The sequence below is a fragment of the Amphiura filiformis genome, chromosome 5 (genome assembly GCF_039555335.1).
Source record: "Amphiura filiformis chromosome 5, Afil_fr2py, whole genome shotgun sequence".
NCBI lineage: Eukaryota > Metazoa > Echinodermata > Ophiuroidea > Amphilepidida > Amphiuridae > Amphiura > Amphiura filiformis.
This window is the reverse complement of record NC_092632.1, coordinates 43804716-43827896: the sequence shown is the minus strand read 5'-3', so window position 1 is coordinate 43827896 and position 23181 is coordinate 43804716. Positions and strand designations below refer to the sequence as shown.

At 34.6% G+C, this 23181-nt stretch overlaps 2 protein-coding genes across 4 annotated transcripts in view; both read right to left on the bottom strand.

Moving 5' to 3' along the window:
• Nucleotides 1-4417, bottom strand: part of LOC140153189 (uncharacterized) — a 70621-nt gene extending 66204 nt beyond the window's left edge. Inside the window, exons 1-3 of one of the 3 annotated variants that reach the window (XM_072175867.1) lie at nt 4232-4417; nt 714-792; nt 204-254 (exon numbers count right to left, since the gene is read on the bottom strand). In XM_072175867.1, the coding sequence (XP_072031968.1) occupies nt 204-254; nt 714-762 (100 nt within the window). In that variant the 5' untranslated portion in view covers nt 763-792; nt 4232-4417. The remainder of the gene's footprint in view (nt 1-203; nt 255-713; nt 793-4231) is intronic. The other 2 variants (XM_072175866.1, XM_072175868.1) reach the window with 2 other exon arrangements.
• A 6995-nt stretch (nt 4418-11412) lies between these two features.
• Nucleotides 11413-23181, bottom strand: part of LOC140152218 (uncharacterized) — a 41452-nt gene continuing 29683 nt past the window's right edge. Inside the window, exons 32-36 of the mRNA XM_072174518.1 lie at nt 20611-20718; nt 17557-17730; nt 14205-14243; nt 13899-14048; nt 11413-13139 (exon numbers count right to left, since the gene is read on the bottom strand). Of these exons, the coding sequence (XP_072030619.1) occupies nt 13914-14048; nt 14205-14243; nt 17557-17730; nt 20611-20718 (456 nt within the window). The 3' untranslated portion in view covers nt 11413-13139; nt 13899-13913. The remainder of the gene's footprint in view (nt 13140-13898; nt 14049-14204; nt 14244-17556; nt 17731-20610; nt 20719-23181) is intronic.

Below are 23181 nucleotides of genomic sequence, written 5' to 3'. Positions count from 1 at the left end.
GGAAGGATCTACGATTAGCTGAAGTCGTTAGGGCGTAAAGACGCGCATTTTTTTTTATGACGGATGAAAAACCTTAGGAGGGTTAGTATAACTCCCTAATCAAAATAAATACATTTGTCCGAATTAAAAGGTTGCCACCTGTGTCACATTTAAGTTGTGTTCCTAAACAGATTTTATATGTACAATATGTTATTGTTACTCACCCATCATACCGTCTGTAAATGTATCAGGTACTGGTTGCGACCGAACAAACCCTGAAGCAAAACAATTAGTAAATAAAACTGAAGCAAAACAAATAGTAGATAAACTAAAAAAAAAACAATAATAAAATGAAACATTTCGCTTGAGTTACTAGTGTAGATACAAAGGTATTTGATTTATTCCTGGTGATACTTTTTTTTTTTTTTTTTCAACGGTAAATTTCACAAACATGAAATGTACCTGCTTAACGGATATTCATATAATACTAGTAAATATTCAATCTGTGTTCTTCAATGGAATCAAACGCTTTCAGTAAAGCAATGTTTGCTTTAATAGCTTTTAATATTGCTATAATCATTACTTATTAAATCCTACTATAAATAATGTATTTTGCTATAAATAAGTTGCATCATTTCTTACACCCTGATTGATTGAATTGATCTCAAATATATTTTACTTCAAAGAGATAATGTTAAAAAAAAAGAAATTAATATTTTGATCAATTTAATTACCTGGAAAAGTAAAGACTGCCAAGGCAGCCAGTGCGTGAGTGGCGAACATCTTGGCCACGGTGAGAATCAACAACAATCTCTGTGGGATAGTGTGATATGTAAACAAATGTAAATGTAGTTAAAATTCCTTTCGGAATATATTCTTTTACAAATTTTCGACAAAATTGATTAAAATTGATTAAATTTATTACAAAGTGCTGAGTAATCAAGAAACGACATTTTGTTTTTGGCTTTTTTTTTTTTTTGCACGTGGTTTCTAACAACAGCAACAACAACAACAATAATATAATGATAAAGAAAAAACACAATGGCATCATACTTTACTACCAAGACATCCAATAAAAATATATATTTTGTTTGTCTCCTCAAGTTGTTGCAACACATTATATTATAACCATTACGCTGATAAAAACTCTGATGTCCATGAAAATGAGCAAGATAAGTATTGGTAATATTCGGTACTTTTTGAACTTCTAAATATTTTTTACGTGTTAGAATCGGTCACTCCCTTTGCTGCTCGAAGTCAAATAGTTTACAAAACATTTGCCACAAATGCTCTCTTTATATATTTTTACATGTTATAACTTAACTCAAGCGGCAATATTTAAATGGCACTTCGCAATCCACATCCTAATCCTCAAACTTACTCCAAAAAGTAAAGATTTTTATACCCCGGACTACACTGCAAACAATATTTTACTAAACATTGAGTAAAAAGGTCACAACTCAACATGTGCGTAAAAATAAAAAAATTACTCAACTTTGAGCTCATATAGGTCACAACTCAACAAATGAGTGAACGTTTACTCAATATTGAGCTCATATTGATAAATATTACCCAACATTGAGGGTAATATCTATTAAAATGAGCTCAATGTTGGGTATTATTTACTCAATTTGAGTGATGTGTTGAGTTGTGACCTTTTTACTAAGCGTGTACATAATGTTTGTGTGGAAAATTCTCGCAGATACGGTCGTTCTTGCGGATTCGGACAAAAATATCCAGGGGCGTCGCTAGACCAATATGATTCGGAGGGTGTACAGCATGTTTTGCCGACGGAATCAATTTTGCCGCGCCTTCTTCAACAGCCCGAAAAAAAAAAAGAAGAAAAAAAAGAGGATTATAGGCGCTAGCGCCCTAAAAAGCCCTAAAGGGGGGGTAGGAGTAAAAAAATCAACGAATTTTTATTAATAAGTAACTACAATAACATTATATTGCATATACTACGTAACAAACCTGAAGATATCGTCCAACCTGTATTTTCCATTTGTCGATAGACATGCAGAAATTACAACACAGTGGCCCACAGTGGCAGCTAGTGGCCAATCGTACATGCAATTATTCATAACTCGCAAATTCATTGTCTCACCCAAATGACATTTTGGAAATAAGCTGTTTTCGTGAATATCTATTGAAACATACCTTAAAATGAGGATACTTAAATCACAAAATCACATTTTAAGGAAATTGTTTTTGATAATTACACACCCTAACCCATTTTTGACTGGATACCACGAATTTTGAAAAACATTCAACAGTTCAACCACGGGCTTTACCATGTTTACAGTGGTATACTACTCTTATATGTTTTGATTGCTGTACTCATGATTACTTGAATTAGGGATTCATTCATAGGATTGAGGGCAGATCGCTGTTTATGCCCGAGGCGTGAGCCGAGGCATAAATCAACGATCATGCCCTCAATCCTATGAATGAACCCCGTTCATACATACCCAACATTCTGAACATTGTTAGCAATCCAAAACAAATGAAAATAATAAGGTTTACAAGTTTAAATAACATTTTCATAGGAGAAAATGAGTAGGCGTACTTGCAGGAAGCAGCTCGTGAGGTCAACGGCCGGGAGTCAGCGCGTTCATCTCTTGCACTCCGCGTGTGATGGGCGCGGTGACATGCGCGTGTACGCAACACTAGCAAATCGTGGATCACGTTAATTGGGTTCCAACGCTGCGTGACGCAGCTTGTTTATGCCCTGCGTACTGGTCATAAACGGTATTTATGACCAGCAAAAAAGGGCGCAAATCCAATCAGAAATGTCGTTATATCGTGAGTATGTATGAACCTCATTTAACTCATTCCTTGATTCCAACTCTGGAAAAAAGTTTGGAATAGTGTTCAATATAGGGCAACCCCATATAAATCTTAATTTGACAATCACATTAATAATTTAGTTTCATTTTGGGAAACAGCTAAGATAATTCCTACACTGTAGATACAAAAATACTCAATGTTGAGTAAAAAGGGAACAGAGCAACAAAATGAGTAAATGGAACATTGAGTAATTTTCACTATTTTTTATTTTGTCCATGTCACTTTGCAATTTCCTTCCAAATTCTTGAAAGACGTGTTTAACTGCATTTATTAATAATAACAAAAAACATTTTGTATTTAGAGCAAATCATTCCACTCAAATGACAATAATGCATCTTGTCGATACAGTAAATAATGTAGCAGAAAATAATGAAACTACTACATGTAATAGGAGTATATCTAGACTTATCAAAAGCTTTTGACCTGATTGACCATAGTTTTCTACTACGATAACTGGTTGAAGAGCTATTTACTACTTTTAAAATGTATTTGACACCTACAATGGGCTATTCCAGAAAACAGATGCACACCCCCTGTAGAGGGGTTCGGATTTCCGGACCTTTTGTCCAGTCGTGATTTTTTAAATCCAGATTTTTAAAGTGTCCAAAGGCAAAAATATCCAAAAAAAAAAAAATTCAAAATCAGAAATCATCAATTTGACAGCTCATTTTGGACATTTCCGTGATTTTTTTCTTCATTTAATTGGATTTCCAGGCTTTTTCAAGTGACATTGGCAACTGGAATTCCAGTCGTTTTCAGAAAGCAGACTTAGAAATCCAGACATTTCCAGACTTGGGAGTATTCATGAAGTATAACTATTCTCTATTAACAACTTGGCAGTTGATGGAGCTCATTTATTAGTATCTTTGTAAAATTATCTAATATTCAAGGCTATCACAAAAGTAACGGCAATAAATGTAATCAAACAAGAAACAGGAAAGTATTCATTGTTCAGAACTACTGACTAACTTTTATGGAGCACCCTTAACGAAAGTTGCAAATTTAAGAAAACTCTTACGAAAAAACCAGTAAGCATTTTTTTTTGGTCGTTATTGTTATTCAAAATTAGTGCTGCTTAAGGGGATAATCAATGCTGACCTTATTGGTCCTCTGACCATCTCCTACAAAATCTACTTTTGAATTATTTGTGATGTGCGATTTCCATATATTTTGCTTGTATTATTATAATTGAAATAAAGTTGATTGATTTGATTAACAAATAACAGACAAACTTTGAACATTCATGATTAGACATGTGTGCCGTCCCTCTCCCTCCTTAAGAAGTAATCTACGCAATAGAGTAAAATTTACGTCACACATAAAAAAAATTAAAAAGAAAATCCTGATCATGCTGGCAGTAACTTTTACATAAACAGATAAACGACTCATGGGTCCATTGACTTACCCGAGTGTTGCTTTCCCAACTTGAGAATATGATACCAAAATGTTATCCACCTTCTGCCTTCTCCGACGAGCAGACAAGAAAGAGTGAATCAGATGTCAAAACGTTTTACCAATAAATATACTCAAATGAGAACAATAGAAGGTAAACAACAAATCAAAGCCATTTTCTGGTACGACAACTCTGTGCCAGGCCCGGGGTGTCAGGTACGTATGCAACTGGTCATAAGGTATACCTGCTGCCCAAAGATGCATTAACCGTGAAATACAGACAAGTTCATTTTATTGTTGGGATATGTTGATAACAGCGCATCAAACAATGGGTTTCTTTTATTATTTTAGTTATGGTACAGCCAATTTAAACGTTCAGATTGACTGGTTCTGAACAAGAAATAAGCAGAGTCATTACGCACTTACTTGAGTCGACTTTATCTTGCCGCTTCTTGCTTAACTTACATAACAAAAATGTATTTTCATGAGTGTTTATGTTACGCACAGGAGGCGAAAGCGTTATCATGTTGTATTTGATATGTAATAAATAAGTCCCCATGTTTTGTTTCCCCTACATGCCTAATGTGATAACTGCTGAAGACATGCGAAAATGACACAAGGCATATGTTCCGTTTGTTAGGGGGCTATCATTTTCTTGGCAAGGGGGTGGGGTGGGGTGGGGTGGGAGTCCCAAATTTACAAAAGGTCGGTGTCAATAAAATTGTGACTCTCCCCTATTTCGGCAACAAAAATTTTATAAACCTCCCCTCCCCAACACCACCGATACACCTGATCCTAAACCAACCGGCTAAAATTGTTATGCGATGAGATGGCAATAAATATAATGGCAAAAGTGCAATAATTAATGTTTATCTTATGTTATGTTAACTTTTACCAGATATCAGCAAGTTGAATAAAACTGCTGATTCACACCTGACCTTGACGTATGTCTAGCGTGTGAATGTAAATAAAGTAATACCATGCATGGTAATGTTGGACGTTCCTATAATTATATTAGTCATTCTCGTACCAGTTACCAGATTCCACAATTTGAATTTAAATGAAGTTCATTTACACACTGCTTATCTTCCAAGTTTCACCAAGTTTAACATAATGTTTTACAAGGTGTCCTTCGGTGTTTCTTCGGAAATTAATTTATTTGGGTATTTAACACTAAACAGAGAAATAAATCAGTTGCACATACCTTTTTAAATTTTGACAATTGACCATACCGTTCTTGAAATATAAGAATTTTACGAAACTACCTCATTTTCAAACCTCAGTTTCCACGGATTTAAATATCAATCAATGTTCTGTTTTAGGGGTGTCAATCACTGCGCATGAGATGCCTATTGATATTGATTGATATTTGACTCCATGGAACGGATTGAAAATGAGGTAGTGTCGTAAAATTCTTATATTTCAAGAACGGAGCGGTTAATTGTAAAAATTGTAAAAAAAAAAATGTGATAGCCACAGAATTAATTCTGTGGTGTAACTTAAGGGCTGGGGTATGAACGTTTGGACAGTATTTATTGTGGGACATTAGAGCACATCAGACATATCGAATTGCATTCTGAATACGAAGAATGTCATTCTGATATCAAATAATTTAGATTTTTGAAATTCGCAATTTAATACACATTTTATGGCAAATCATTAAAATTGATATTTTGATATTTAACAGTACTTGAAGTAAACTTTATAAATCTGATGATTTATACTTAAAGTGTATGTAGGTGGGATAAAAAGCCGACGATCAATTGAAAATTCTGACCTTTCGTATTGAAGATACGGATTTTTTTTCCCAAAAAAAAAAAAAAAAATTAGGTCTTTTGGGAAAAAAATCCATATCTTCAATATGAAAGGTCAAAATTTTCAATTGACCGTCGGCTTTTCCTCCCTACTACATACACTTTAAAGGGGAAAATAAGTTAGACAGGCTGAAGAATAAAGTCCACCAGGGTCATGCATGTTTAATGTGTCATATCATTATTTATACCATCAATTACAAAATATAAACAATGCCAAGGAATTGACAACTGAAGGACAAAAGTTTGGAGCATTTCTAGAAGATGAAAACATGACTGCATGACCTCAATACATACCATAATTAAGTACATCTATTTCAGGCAGTAAAATGTTACTCCCTGTTGACAGACGTGTCAATTCCCCTTTAAGAATATGTCATTAGATTTATATAATTTACTTCGAGGACTGTTATATATCAAAAATTTGAAAAATATCAAATTTTTATAATTTGTCATAAAATTTGTATTATATTGTGATTTTCAAAAAATGAAAATTATTTGATATCAGAAAGACATGCTTCGTATTCAGAATGCAATTCGATAGGTCTGAGGTGCTCTCATGTCCCACAAAAAATACTGTCGAAACACAATAAACGCTCATTTTAGATCCCTTAATTGTTTGAATATTTTAACGCCACAACTAAATACCTGGTGTAGTTGAGGAATAAATCAGCTATCACATACTTTTTGAAAAGGTTTGAAAATGAGGGCGTTTCGTAAAATTCTTTTATTTCAAAAACGAAGCGGTCAATTGTCAAAATCCAAAAAATATGTGATAGCTGATATGTTCCTCATCAGTTATTCAGTTAATACGTTTGGTTTATGCGTTAAAGTACCCAAAAATCAGTTCCCGATGATACAGTTCTTTCAGGGACACCCTGTAGTCGTTTTATTCCATAAGCCAATGAACTATTTAGTTTAGATTGGTTCGGACACTAAAATATCTCAGTTTCCGACGATTCGGTTCTTTCAGGGACACCTTGTAAACTCAAATTAATGCAGATACTAACTCAAAAAATTCATTTAGATCATTTTAAAAACATTTGGAAATTAGAAAGCAAAACATAGCTTTTACGCGTCAATTTTGACAGAAAATTACCAAAATCTCTTCGAATTTTCACACGAAGTATCTTATAATATATATGTGCTTATAACTTTTATGGACATGGCTATAAGCTGTTGAAGCAGGTTAGGTATTTACCTCGTCATTTTTGAGCAGTAAATAAGGAACCAAAAATAAAATGAAACCGAGGGAAGAGAGGGGAAACAAAAAACACACAAGAAATATCTATTTTCTCGCCGTTTTTCAAATCAACATACAGCCTTGATTATGGGCTAAGAATATCATTTATATTATTGGCATAAAATTTCATTCAATATACGCTTTTCATTATCAAAATCAATATATTATTGAAAACTAACACTTTGATGTTTTGCAAAAAAGTCCACTCTACAAATCAAATACTTTAAAAACATGCTTGATTTATGAGTTACGTTCATTTTACAAAAGTGTTGTGTTTCAGCCCTCTTTACAGCATAACTCAAGAACCACGGGACCTACAAAAGTATATCTGTGATATTTGAATTCTTCGGCACACTCGCTATGAAATGATCAATGCAATTTTTGCCACAGCTCACTGTCATTCACAAGATACTGTGAACTACAAAATCTTAACAGTTTAAAATAGTTACTAACATTCTAGTTAATTAAAGTGGTACTGTTGACTCCGGACAAAAGGGTTACACATATAAACCAAGGATCTTTTTCACAAACATGGACATATGGTACATTACGTAACGCGTTGTTCCTTTGTACCGAATTGATGTGCCGCCAAGCTATTAATAACTAGAGTGGTGTGTCTTGGCCCAAATTGGTCACAGATTTTCTGTAAAGCCCAATGATCTTGTAAATATAAATCCGTGTCTTTGGGTTTTTACCGGTAATAAGTCCTTATTGCTGGTACTTCCCAGCAAACACAAAACATTTTCGACATCATTCGCAAAAGGTTATAAAAGTTTGTCAGGAAACGTTTTTAAAAATGTCGGGTTATATAAAGGGTACATTAATGGTATAAAACGTTTTCATAACATTAAATAACATTTGTTAGTAATTTACTGCACAGCAAACAAAAATGTTTTAAATGTCGGGTTATATAAAAGGTATACAAACGTTTTAATAACATTCCAAAAACATTTTTGAAAACTTGGTACAAATTATTCTAAACAGAATGTTATTTTGGAGTTGAAAAAATATTTTGCAAAAACTGTTTGCCCAAAATATTTACAATAACGTTTTTAAAATGTTTTCACGACCTTTATATAACCCGACTACATTTAAAAACGTTTTGTAAAAAACATTTTAAAAACATTTCTGTGTTTGCTGCGTGCAAATATTTTAACATAATGTTATTTAATTGTTGACAAAATATTTGGGCAAAAATGTTTGCAAAAATAGTTTACAATGACATTTCGAAAACATTTTAAAAATATTGTTGTAGTGTGTTTTCATACAAAACGTTTTAAAACGATTTTATGACCTTTATATAACCCGACCAAAACCCAAAATATAACTTATTTAAAACTTTTTAAAAACGTTTTTTGTGTTTGCTGGGTTATTACCGGTAATAAGTCACTTATGTCCGACCATGTGAACACGAATTTAGTTAGAGGAATCATGTAGTACATGGTGTTACGTAACCCAGTGCAAAATTTGCTACATTAGTGGAACCAATGCTTTTTAGCTTCTAAATACCCCTACGAACAAAACCTGAGTTGGTTCCATTTTTTTTCGAATGTGTCTTCGGCGGCCATTTTGAAATTCAAAATGGCCACTATATTTAGCCTTTTTTAAGCCATTTTTGTCCCGAAAGTGCACAAAGTCATATTTTTCTTACTGATTATTTATATTTTGATTGTCAAATCCACTAAGAACATAATTAGGATCATTTTCTAGAATCCAAGATGGCTGCCAAATCCAAAATGGCCGCTAATTTGTGTAAAATGGTCTGCCAGCTATAAGGACATTGATTTCTTTCCTTTTTTGCTGATTTATTTTCACTACTTATGTTTCTGAGAATCCACTGAGAAATAAAAACTTAATTTGGTCCATTTTCTCTAATCCAAGATGGCCTCTAAATCCAAAATGGCCGCCTTTTATTAAAATATGGCATACCGCTTTAGGCAATTACTATCATTGAGAGTAAAATGCATGTATCTCATTTCTGTCAGATATGGATAAGAAAATGATTCTAAACATCTTAAATAGTGCAACAACATTGTTTAAGGAGAATATAGGTGTAATTCACCTTTCAAAATTGGCTAAGATTTTCAGCTAATTTGTCAGCATTTATGCAATGAAATGCAGAACATCGCGTTTTAAAAAGTTGAAATTTCAATATTGTAATTCAACTTTAGACGTTTATGATAGAGCTGACCTTGAGGCATTTTAATGCCTACCCAGCAAACACAAAAACGTTTTAAAAACGTTTTAAATAAGTTATATTTTGGCTTTTGGTTTAGGTAAAAACGTTTTAATAACATTAAAATGTCGGTTTATAAAGGTCATGATAACGTTTTAAAACGTTTTGTATGAAAACACACTACAACAATATTTTTAAATGTTTTCAAAAAATGTTATTGTAAACTATTTTTACAAACATTTTGCCAAATATTGTGTCAATACTTAAATAACATTATGTTAAAATGTTTGAACCCAGCAAACACAGAAATGTTCTTAAAATTTTTTTCAAAACCTTTTAATAACATTTAAATGTCGGGTTATAAAAGGTCATGAAAACGTTTTTAAAACGTTATTGAAAATATTTTGGGCAAACATTTGTCGCAAAATATTTTTTCAACCCCAAAATAACATTATGTTTAGAATGTTTTGTATCAAATTTCAAGAATGTTTTCAGAATGTTATTAAAACGTTTTTATACCCTTTATATAACCCGACATTTAAACGTTTTCTGTAAAACATTTTTGTTTGCTGAGCAGTAGATTATCAAAAATGTTTTTAAGGTTATGAAAACGTTTTATACTCTTAATATACCCTTTAAATAACCCGACATTTAAACGTTTTCTGACAACCTTTTGCGAATGATGTCGAAAACGTTTTGTGTTTGCTGGGTAGTTGTCATCATCTATGTTATCAGTATTTTCAAGTTCCTCAGACATTGCAATAGCTCCCGAGTCTGTTGTCGAGCTTGTTAGGTGCGGATGTGGAATAAGCAAATGCTCCAGAAGATGTTCCTGCAGACGACACAATCTGACTTGTACAGTAGCATGTGCTTGTGGAGCAGATGAAGAGTGTACCAATACAGTTATGCTGAGGAACTTGAAAATACTGATAACATGGATGATGACAACTAGGCATTTAAATGCCTGAAGGTCAGCTCTTTCATAAATGTCTGAAGTTGAATTACAATATTGAAATTTCAACTTTTAAAAACATGATTTTCTGCATTTTATTGCATAAATGCTGACATATTAATCTTAGCCAATTTCAAGATATTTTGGCGGCCATTTTGAAAGGTGAAATGCACCTATATTCTCCTTAAACAATGTTGTTGCACTACTTTAAGATGTTTAGAATCATTTTCTTATCCATTTCTAACAGAAATGAGATACGTGTATTTTACTCTCAATGATAGTAATTGCCTAAAGCGGTATACTATATTTTAATAAACGGCGGCCATTTTGGATTTAGAGGTCATCTTGGATTGGAGACAATGGACCAGATTAAGTTTTTAGTTCTCAGTGGATTCTCAGAAACATTAGTAGTGGAAATAATCAGCAAAAAAGGAAAGAAATCAATGTCCTTATAGCTGGCAGAACATTTTAGACAAATTGGCGGCCATTTTGGATTTGGCAGCCATTTTGGATTCTAGAAAATGATCCTAATTATGTTCTTAGTGGAGTTTGACAATCAAAAGTATAAATAATCATTAAAAAATATGACTTTGTGCACTTTCGGGACAAATATGGCTTAAAAAAGGCTAAATATAGTGGCCATTTTGAATTTCAAAATGGCCGCCGAAGACACATTCGAAAAAAAATGGAACCAACTCAGGTCTTGTTACCTATGGTATAAGGGTGCAAAGAACCTTGGTTCCACTAATGTAGCACATTTTGCACTGACTTATGATAATTCTACGTAACACCATGTACTAATGAGGGTGTTTGTGCGAAGATAATTTGTTGACACGAGGAATCGCTGTACTTTGTTCTTTACTTGATTTGCGTTGGTCCTTTTTGTCCTTTTTGTTTTAGTAAGTTTTACTCTTATGTGGCCTCTTGAATTGGCCATGTGGAGTGTTTATTAATGTGTGTGTGGGGGGGGGGGGTAGACAAGATGCAAGAAACGAAGAAAAAAGTGCGCATATTGAAAGTTTCAGTAATGCAATCGTTTATTAAGTTAATTAAGCTAACATTGTTTTTCTACAAATGACTTCAGTGTAGTTCTTGTTAAAATATGCTATAATTTTGTAATTTTACTAACCATAACATTTGTCTCACTTTAAATTGACTCACTAAATTCAACTTTATCATGTCTGCATTTTCTTATTGTCACGATGAGTACAATGCCTTATTAATTTTCAAAAACTTGATACTAATATATACACTCACAAGAACCCCACCCCTCCCATTGGACTATAATAATACATTATTTTGTACCATTTCACTCTCAACAAGTGATACGCATTTATTAACCTATAAATCGCGGGCTTAATCCCAGAACCATCTATGTCCACCATTGCATGTTACTCATTTCGGCAACAAATGGACGGTTAATTCCCTGGTTAATTCTGCCCTACATGTGACTTTGGGGTATATGCATGGTCACTTTTAAGAACAGTTAGACGCAAGTGACCATGCATATACCCCAAAGTCACTTACATGTATTATGGAGGGCAGAATTAACAGTCCATTTGTTGCCGCAATGAGTAAAATGTAATGTTGGACATAGATTAAACTGGCTTTAAGCCCTCGATATACACTACAAAGGTAAAAATGCCCGGCTTTGAGCCTCCGCGTAAATACGGTATACTCTTTAAGATGATATAGTGGAATACATTTCCGGAATAAATTAATCATGATTTTCATTCTACAATCTTGAATGTACACCGATTCCTTGAATCACTTTCTGGGATATTGGCAAGAGGTAGCTACGATATCAGGTTACAAAAATAAATCCTATATCTTATTAATCTGAACCAGCAGATATTAACAACCTCCGACATTAATGATAAAAAACATTCCGATAATTAAACCGTATTATGTACAACGCACTTTTAACTGGCGAGAATATCATTTTGATAGCAATCATGGTAGTGATAAAATATGAAAATAAAACATACATTATACAAACTATGACCAAAACGTATAAAATTAGGGAGGGTTGATAATTATCACTTTTGTTTTATTTCTGACTTCTAAAAATAAAATATGGAGGTATCCCCCAGTGTCTGAATACACTGTGCAATTCGTGTAGAGTCTATTATGTCTATGGATAATCCAAAAAATCAAAAAAGACAATTTTATTCTGGCAAAACAACCCCCTACATAATTTAAAATTAAATCGAATTACGTTTCTGCTGGGGATGATATGGCCCCTATATGGCTCTAATTTCTGATATTTTATCATATTTATTGACTATTATCAGTAGTCACATTCTGGGCTAAACGGGTGTCAAGACCCTCGTTGCTACCGCTTTGAAATGCTTTTGTTGGTTATTTTAGGTTAACTAGAATACATATTGAGCATTGCCTGAATAAAAGTTTGAATTACTTTTTTGCATTTTTCAAAGACTCTATAGGGCCAGTGGCATGACGTTATTGTACAGGGGTAACCATCAACTGATTTCCAACACTTTTGCACCTCTGGCAGTCTACCACCCCCCTACGTAATTCATTAAATTTAAAATGCAGAGAAAAATAAAAAGTGGAAATTTCCATATTATCACCCTCCCTAATGATAAAGTGTTTTCACTGTTTCTTCAATTGAAAGATTAAATAAATGTTATTCCCGTAAGGTGAACCATCACTGGCGCCGATACACGATTCATGTTGCCAATATCGTTACCCGTACTGTTTGAATCGTCTGAAAATCTGTAAGGGAAAAAACAAACATTTCGATAACTTTCTTAATAATATTCACCATGAGTATATAAAACAAGCATTAAATAATGAGAAAAATGGGTAATGGTGAATCCAACGGACGAGGACACAAAACACATCAAGGAACAATAAATCGAGGGCTTTAAAAGCCAGAACCTTCTATGTCCAAAATGACATGTTACTCATTTCAGCAACACATGGAGTGTTAATTCTGACTTCCATAATAAAGGTAAGTGACTTTGTATTGGGGTATATGCATGGTCAACTACCTGTTTAAGTGACCATGCATATACCCCAAAGTAACTTGCATTTATTATGGAAGGCACCATTAACCGTCCATTTGTTGCCGAAATGAGTACCATGTAATTTTGGACATAGATGGTTCTGGCTTATAAGCCCTCGAAATGATACAAGAGGATACCTTAGATATGTGAACAACTTGAAGAAAAAGAGTTACCGTAGATATACCAACTTGATGTGGGAAAACAAATAAAATACAGACTAGACGGTCTGCAGCAAATGTAGGCACAGAAATAAATAAAATTCGATAGTCAAAAATAACAGATTCCAAGGCCCACAGAAGTGTTTTACCTGCAAAAACAGCAGGGATCAATGAGAACTTACAAAAGTGCACTGAAACAAGTGAAAATTAAAGAAGCATTTAGTTAAAATTCAAAGTATATTTAATAATGTTCAGTGATTCATATTAACCAATTGGATATCTCTTTACTATCTTCAACTTCAACCTACATTTAAAAATGATTATTAAGGCATTTTGTATTGGTACACTGGTGGCTGTGATCCATAGTGGTTATTCGATTGACTCCCATTAGGCTCCGCGTATTCACCATATCCATCATTCGTATACCCTGCTCGGCTCTGCATTGGAACATCTCTTCGCTGTGGTTTAAAAAAAAAGCGTTGTTCATTTAAAAATGTGTTACATTTATTTATAAAGTTCTGTCTCTCTTACACGGGTTCTATTGTTAACTTTTTACACTACGAAAATGTTTCTAATTATATAACTTTCTTATTTTTATTTTCAAGATAACTTACCGTCTGAGAGCTCTTATCCCGGTTGGACTTCATATAGCACTATAAAATAACACAAAGTACCATTTACTCAAAGCGTTCACACAAAAAGTGTCATGCAATAACAATATCAATATCACAGGGTCTTGAAAAAAAAATATTGATAAATAATGCTGACACAGCATTATTTAACAATGGGTTTTTTATTTTTCAAGACCCTGTGATATATAAAACTTGTGGATGAGATCCTGCAATGGGCTATTTTAGAAAATAGATGCACACCCCCATAATAGAGGAGTTCGGATTTCCAGACTTTTTGTCCAGTCGTGACTGTTGGAAATCCAGGCTTTTAAAGTGTCCAAAGGTGGAAAAATCCAGCAGAAAAATAGTTCAAAATCAGAAATCCTCAATTTGAGAGCTCATTTAGGACATTTGCGTGATTTTTCCTTCATTTAATTGGATTTCCAGGCTTTTTCAAGTGACATTTGCAACTGGAATTCCAGTCGTTTTCAGAAAGCAGGTCCAGACATTTCTTTGATTGAGAAGTTACTCCTCTATAAGGGGTGTGCACTTATTTGCATGGTATCGGATCCTACGAAACCCGGAACAACTCGGCAGGTCTGATTTTGGAATGACAACCTTTTTAAAAGCCCAGACTAACGTTAAATATGGAAAGTATGAACTTTGACCTTGGTTTGTACAACGGTAACAGGAAACTGTACTCATCAATCACATTATCATCATAAGGCAACGGCCAGTATAATTTGAATTCACATAAAATGACTAGAGTTGATTCTCCTCTTGGTTTTAGATGAAGCTTTAGAATATTGGGCGTTGGCCTTTGAAATTAAAACAAACAGACAGTTATCTCCCACATTAAAGGATATGGGGCGTGCACTGCATCATGGGCATACCTTGGCTAACCATGTGGATTTTCTGGTCACGCATGATCGATCACATAGTATAGGGAGATAACAGAGGATGATTTAAGGGGGTCGATCTTTTGTGCGTAATTATAGAGGGCCAGGGGATTCACTCTATCATTAAAAAAATTATTTGAAGAAGTCAAAGAGCCCTAGGAATAAAAACTGTAGTGTAATTCACGCCAGATACAATTTCTTTATACGACAAAATTAATTTTTGTAATCGATCAAAAAACAAACGTTTTATATCAATTTTAAATTTAGCCTGAATCCGTAAATATGGTACCTCTCGCCCTTTATTAGGTCAAGGCTATTTTTACCATTATGCAGCGAACCATTGTTGAAGCTATTTCACATACATGCACAAAACATTCTAGAGAAAGAATGGGGGCATATAGTGTTGAAATATCTTTTGTTGATTTCGAATGATAATATCATGAAGTCGTAAATTTTAAGGTCAAATTCCTAAAACCAAAACAAAACATTGCGACGCAGATAATTCCCGACTTTACGCAATTTCATCATCACATCAGTGTCTTTATTATTTGTTTGAAACCTTTCCCAAACGTTCGTGCTATTTATGCATAAAACGGCTAATCTATCTTTACAAAACGCGTCTTTTTAGTAAACAAAAGGCTAAAGATGGCATTATGAGATTTATCTTTTATCATTACTCTCATCCGCTCAACTGCCACGGTGGCCGAGTGGTAAAGCGCTAGACGCGTAATCGAAGGAAGTTTAGAATCGCTGGTTCGAGTCCCAAAAGCCTGTGGAAACTTTTTTTTTTCTTCAAAATTCATGATCGCATTCCGAAATGAGTCACTTGTCGGTAAATCATGTATCGTATCCTTAAGGAAGCCCCATCATGCACTGCAAACGTGTTATCACTAGAGTTTCAACTGCCACTTTACTTTTCAAATCCCATTGAATTCTGTGCAAAAGATGTTGTTTAAGAATTGTGCGTGTGTCATTATTACTTGGTCGATTTCAGAACAAAAGTGATGTATGCATAAAGGATAATTCACACCTTCTGTAGGTAACATAAAATGTGAAATCGACTAGCATTTTGAATGCGTTTTTATTGTAAATATATCAGTCCAAATTCAAATGTAACCATGCCCGTCAATGCAATGTGCGAGCAGTGGTGTCATGTTCACTCACACAGCTGTGCTAACCGCAAGTCAACACAGTGGCGTGGTGGGAGTGCTTAAATCATCCTCTGGGGAGATAATGAGATTAACGCTTTGCAGCTCATTGTCCTAGGAGGGTATCATGTACCATATACCACTCTTCATTCATTTTGATATCCGGTAGTAGTAATATCAAAGCACAATATATTTTAGAAGGATTATTAAATCAATCCCTTGACATTCGTTAATCCCCATCGAGTGGCACGTAGGAGAAATACATTGGTTTGTTTCTTATAGTAAATCGAATAATATCTTCAAAAGTATAATGGTACATGAACACGTCTGGTGTTAATTAAAAGCTTATATTTTTTTAATAAAATGCTAGAGTAAACAATAGCCCATGAGGAGTGGCACAAGTCAAGAACTTATATAGGCACCTATGCACTATAAAAGACAACCACATGGACCAATCAGTGGTTCACAGCAGCTTAGGAACAACATGAGTGAAGGGGTAACTTAAGCATCAGACACATGAAATGAGATGCATATGCACTCTGCTCTTGAAGGATGGTGCGCCGTTGTCACAGTGTTGTCAATTACGTCTCCGACTACTCCATCTGATAGGCTATTCCAAACGTGAACTGCAGTGTGGATGAAGGTCCGGTCCTGCCAGTAGATATGGTTCTAGAAACTGGTACTGTGAGAGCATGACAAGGCATGGACAAGCTGGAGCGGGTAGCTCTTCTGACTACAAATGGCTCTGGTAGCAGTGCCTTCAGATCTGATGGGCACAAGCTGGTGTGCACTTTGTAGAGGACTGTTGCTGCAGCAACATGACGTCTTTGATGGAGAGATGTGATGTAAGTGTAATCGCTTCCTCTTCGCACACACCTATGATTCGAAGCGCCTTCCTCTGGATAGAGTCTAATAATCCTAGAGTGATGGCGCTGGCACACATTACACTGGGCTATATTAGGACATGTTCCTGGTTTTATGAGAACGGATTACATGTCAGGTTGACTATAAACCGTCCTTATCCCTAGTGTAATGCAGATTCCCTGCTTAATTGGAGTATACATGATCCAGATCCAGAACACCTGAGGAGCTTCACGTAATTCGCCGAGCGGCGCGAGTCACCAGCGATCAAGCTTTTATTGTGTCTTATTCTGTTAAGAGAGGGTGACGTTACTGATTTTTTTGCAGTGAAATGTTTATATATTTGGATTGAATGGCGTAATAACAACGACATAATATTACCATCAATTGAATACATTCCCGGGCTTGATATTTAGTTAAGCATTTTTGTACATCATTCGAACTTACCACAGTCACTGCTATGATAAAAGTCAACAGAACAACAGCTGCTGCAACGGCAATAACAATAATCACTGTCTCGGAAAAAGCTGCCTGTGCCGTTGGTTGGACTGGCGTAAAGGAATCTTGTATAGGTACAAACGTCTGACCATCATAAATGATCACCAAACTGCCATTCTGAACCTATAATATGACCATAAATAAATGCATAGATTAATATAGTTATTATTATTATCGTGTAAATGTATGAAGAAAAGAGTTCGTTGTTACATTGTACTGACATCATTAAATTTAGACCTGAAAGGCCTGTCTTGCTCATCCAGACGATCGTAAAAATCATCAAAATTCAGATTTTGGTACCTTTGTCATTGTCATAAATGTGCTAACGTAGCCTGCTAGTGGTTCAGCCGAAAGCCGCGTATTTAAGGCAAAAATAAGGCATTTACATGGATCTGTAATTTATATACTGACAGTATAATTAGCTACATGTATTTGGGGCTTCAACTTCATCAATACTGCTATTTTCTTGTTTTGTATTTTTGCCAATTTTTTTCATTTCAAAAAATACCAAATGACAATTTGAATGACTTAAGCAATTATTTAGAAATAATTTTATTTATTTTTTACACTTGCGCTAGGATCACTGAATGGGTCTTTAACTTAATAAGGTGCGTACATGCGTGTGCATGTTTGGATTTGATGGGCTGAAATTTCACCTTATCATATCGCTGGACGTATACCACCATATCTTTATAAAAAAATTTTTTAATTGAGAACAATAACAAATCACAAGATAAACGGATTCAAAGATCATGGGAAGGAAGATCCTTCTCATCAGGGACACCTCATCTTTAGAATCAACTTCCTGAATCATCAAACTTTCTCCATCATTGTCAACTGTCAAATGTGCTTTAAAGGCTCATTTACTGAACTTGTTATTTTGCTGCTGATTTAAGATTTGCTTGTGCATGTAAAGTTTATTTTAACGCATTTCGATCCGTACGTGTATACTCGTATGACTGGCCAATCGTTTTTCGTATTCCATTTTCAACCAAGAAAAACGACTACAGCTCACTATGGCCCGGGCTATGACCATCCATTTCATTTTAACCAAGAAAAACCAAAAAAGCTCACTATGATCGTTTTCTGTTGTATGTAACACAAGTACAAAAATACAAACAGATGAATAAGAGAAATTCGTCATAAACACAGACCCATATCAGTTTAATCATTTTTGTTTCGTTTTCATTTTTGTGTTAATCCACCCAGAAGAAAGACAGAGAAAGGTCTGCCCCATTGTTTCTTTGTTTGGTTTGAGAGGTTTTTTGCACAATCAGGCTACCAGAATATTTTGATCAGAAGGACAAAAAGGGAAACGGGAATGTGAAAAACATGGTAAAAACGATCTTATCATCGACTTCAGAATGTGTATTTCTGGCATCACACATCAATCATTTGGAATAATGTGATGCAATGTCTTGTCGACATCCGGGGTCGACATAAGCTTTCGATGAAATTACGGCGCTTCCAATAAAAATAAATATGTTTGCTGTACCATTTTTCGACTCGACTCTATTATAGCTGCAGTGCTTCAACTCGACAACAAGTCTGGGTATTGGTTATAAATGTGGGCAATGTGGCTTGGGGATGATTTGGAGTGGCCTCCACGTGGCATGGGTCTGGTTTTTGTTCCTGGCTGGTGGGTGGGGGAGACACGTGTGGTGGCTGGCGGGTGCATATCCTTGTGATGTGGATGTACACACAATGTGTTTAAACAGTGCAATCCCAGCAAACACAAAACGTTTTCGACATAATTCGCGAAGGGTTATAAAAGGTTGTCAGAAAACGTTTAAATGTCGGGTTATATAAAGGGTATATAATTAAGGGTATAAAACGTTTTCATAACATTAAAAAACATTTCTTGATAATCTACTTCGCAGCAAATAAAAATGTTTTACACAAAACGTTTAAATGTCGGGTTATATAAAGGGTATAAAAACGTTCTAATAACATTCAAAAAACATTTTTGAAAAATTGATACAAAACATTTTAAACAGAATGTTATTTTAGGGTTGAAAAAATAGTTTGCGAAAAATGTTTGCCCAAAATATTTCCAATAACGTTTTAAAGGAGTGTTTCGTGATCCTAGCATTCTCTTTTAATGACATTTTTCAGTACATATCCACGAAAAAAGCCTATTCCCAAAATTTCAGTTGATTCCGATTTTGCGTCTGCGAGTTATGCATGATTATGTGTATTACACTGCTCCATAGACAATGCGTTGTAATTTCGTTCTGGTGCACCAGAACGAAATTCAAATTTCACGATATCTTTGCAAAACGAATTAATCTGCAAGAAATATTTTGAACATAAACATTATGTAGCCAGAGGTTTCCAGTGATATAAAAATCTCAACTTTTTTGAGAAAAGTGGGGGATGAGGCTGTGGATCACGAAATGCCCCTTTAAAAACGTTTTCATGACCTTTATATAACCCGACATTTAAATGTTATTAAAACGTTTTGAAAAAACATTAAAAAACATTTCTGTGTTTGCTGGGTGCAAATATTTTAACATAATGTTATTTAAGTGTTGAAAAAATATTTGGTAAAAAATGTTTGCAAAAATTATTTACAATAATATTTTGAAAACATCTTAAAAATATTTTTGTAGCGTGTTTTCATACAGAACGTTTTAAAACGTTTTCATGACCTTTATATAACCCGACATTTTAATGTTATTAAAACGTTTTTACCTAAACCAAAAGCCAAAATATAACTTATTTAATACGTTTTTAAAACGTTTTTGTGTTTGCTGGGATAGTATATCTTTTTATGTAATTGCCCCAATGGGTTGGAGGAGTCACACCTTTTGGTGACAGTGTCTTGATGCTTCTGACTCTTCCTGGCTAGCCCATTGGGTCTATTTTTATTTTTATTTCCTTTTGTATGTATTGCGTAATTTTACTTTGCTTTTTAATGTTTTTTTAGCCGAATTTGTAAAATAAAAATAAATAAAAATAAAATAAAATAAAGTTACATGACGTCAGGAAACTAAAACTTACTTCTTTCTCAATGTTACTAACAATAGCCTGTACATCAGCTGTTATTGTCGGATCCTCCGGTGATTTTTCTACCACAGTTGCTTCTATTATAATGCTTCCACAACGTTCCTATGAGAATAAAATATAATAACAATAATAATGATAAATGAATGCGCTCATTTTATTGTTTTCTTTTAATTGAAGGTAAGTGACCCAATTGACAAGCTTAACTGTATCAATATTGGGATTTTTACATTGGAAAAACACTAGTAACATATACAAATATATTAGGTTAAAGAACTGGTGCAATATTGTGAACCTTTGTGACACACATAAAACGTCACGAGAGAGACATTTGGTTAGACGAACGAGGTACCAGTATCTGACCACAGAAGCTCACAGACGTGTGTAGGGAGTCACTTGGAATTAATGAAATGGCGTGTCTGCCCGGCGTGTCTGCCGGGTTTCATCCACTGTGTGTGCCCCAAGAGACCCCCCTCCCCCTTATAGCTAGAAAAATAGGTTCAGGGTAGATAAGCGTGGAACCATTCAAAACCACCATCATAGTGTGCGCAACGCTCTCTATATATCAACATCACAAACGATCAAACGATCAGACCCTAAGACGGGGAAGGTACCACTTTGGAACAATTCCAAATGTATGAGCGTAGTTTAAGAATACTAAATGATAACAGACACATAGTCCCCTGCACTACCAGTATCAGACACCCTAAAAGTACCGCCGACCTGTGCCCCGCTCATTTTCCAACATAATACTGCCGATACCACTCAATAAAAATCCCTTTAAAATGGATGTACCGGTAAAAGGAAGAATTACAATGAGTAACATCTTTTTAAAAATATATTGTAAAAATAATTTGTAAGTGTAATTATTATGGTTGTTTGAACATTTTGAAATAATCTTAAATGAACAAACATAGTTTATAACATTGAGGCATGGGTTATGGGCGAACTTGAAGTACATGCATCTGGAGAGGGGAAGCGACGAGTTGCCCAGGCAGCTGCAGGTAGTGACTGGGCCGCCGAGTGCTAATATGTATTTAGTTTGGAAGGTTCGTATTTGTTTTAAATTTTGGGACGTTTTTCCAAAATTTTATATTTTTGGTGGTATTTCAAAAAAGCGACATGCCAAAGGCAAATCTTTGGGCACATACTTTGTTATTGTTAATGCCGTTCTTTTCCACATACCTACGTTACGATTCGCTTTGGTGATTTACTAATATTATAAATTTTGTGACTATAATTTGGTGTTTTCAATGCGTTTTAAGCTTACCCTGTCTTAAAGATGGTCATGCTCATTATAGAATTTTGATCTGATCGTCGGCTTTTACAGGCAACAGAATGCAGATTGGCTCATGATAGATGTGGTAACAAAATGGTAACTTACCTCATTATAGGATTCGTCGCTGTGTATGGAAAAGCTGTAGCCTTTAGCGCCCTATCAATATCTCAAAAAAGGGTACGACTAGCGAGAGTGTCTTCATATTTCCCGCATGAAACTTGCGTCAGCGCATATACTATACTATTATGGATACGTTGCCCATTATCAAACATGTGCTGTGATTGGCGCTGCTTGAGATATCTCTTTGTATAATGCCAGAACCTATCAGCAAGCCGCTAATGACCGACTTTGTTACAGACTCTTAATCTGTTATCATGGTTATAAAGCATACATATTAAAAAAAACTGATTGGTTTAGCAGCTGGTCAATACATAATCCGTCAGGGCACACAGCAGTTTGACTATGTAGTGAAATACCCATTATTGATTAGGCGCTCATAAAAAGCACAGCTCCTTTGCGTGTATAGCAGAAAATTATAAAATAAAATGTGTGGAATTTAGTAACTAAAATACTAACTGTATTATGCATTATGTATTTATTTATTTATTTATTTTTTACGGGTCCTGTGTTATTTATTTGTTTATGTACTGACTTATTTATTTATTTCGAAGATTAGTTAGTAATTAGTAATATTCCATGATTCATCGGTTTATTATTGATTGTTGATAACTTGAAAACTGAAAACTTGATTGATTGATCGATTGATAGTCATTTATTCCAAGTGTATGTGAAACGTCCACATTTTAATAACATCGTAGATTAGATAAATATCAGTATTGGTTATTCTATTCAGCAATATCAAGGACTACTATCAAACTTGATAATTTTGGATTATTCTGAAATATACATTTTGTTAATTGGACTTTGCTTTCTCATTTGACATCCTGTTCGTGAAAAACGAACAAGAATTGACCAAGATAATGCGTTTCCAAAGCCTCAAACCCCAATTTTCAATGGGAACGCATCGTTGTATTGCACACAAGCACCACGGGCCAATCAATAAAGCACACAGTGTAACAGGCACAATTGAATCGTTAAAATTGCAACTTTTCATTTTGGGGTTTGATAGTTTGGAGGCGCATATCTTGGTCAATTCTTGCTCAATGTTCAGAATAATTCAAAATTATCAAGTTATTGAACAGCAAGGATGAATATAACTGACGAGTTTCTTTTTGTGCCTGGTGTAGTTGGCTTAGTGGTAATGCACTGAGTTTCAGAACCGCGAGGTC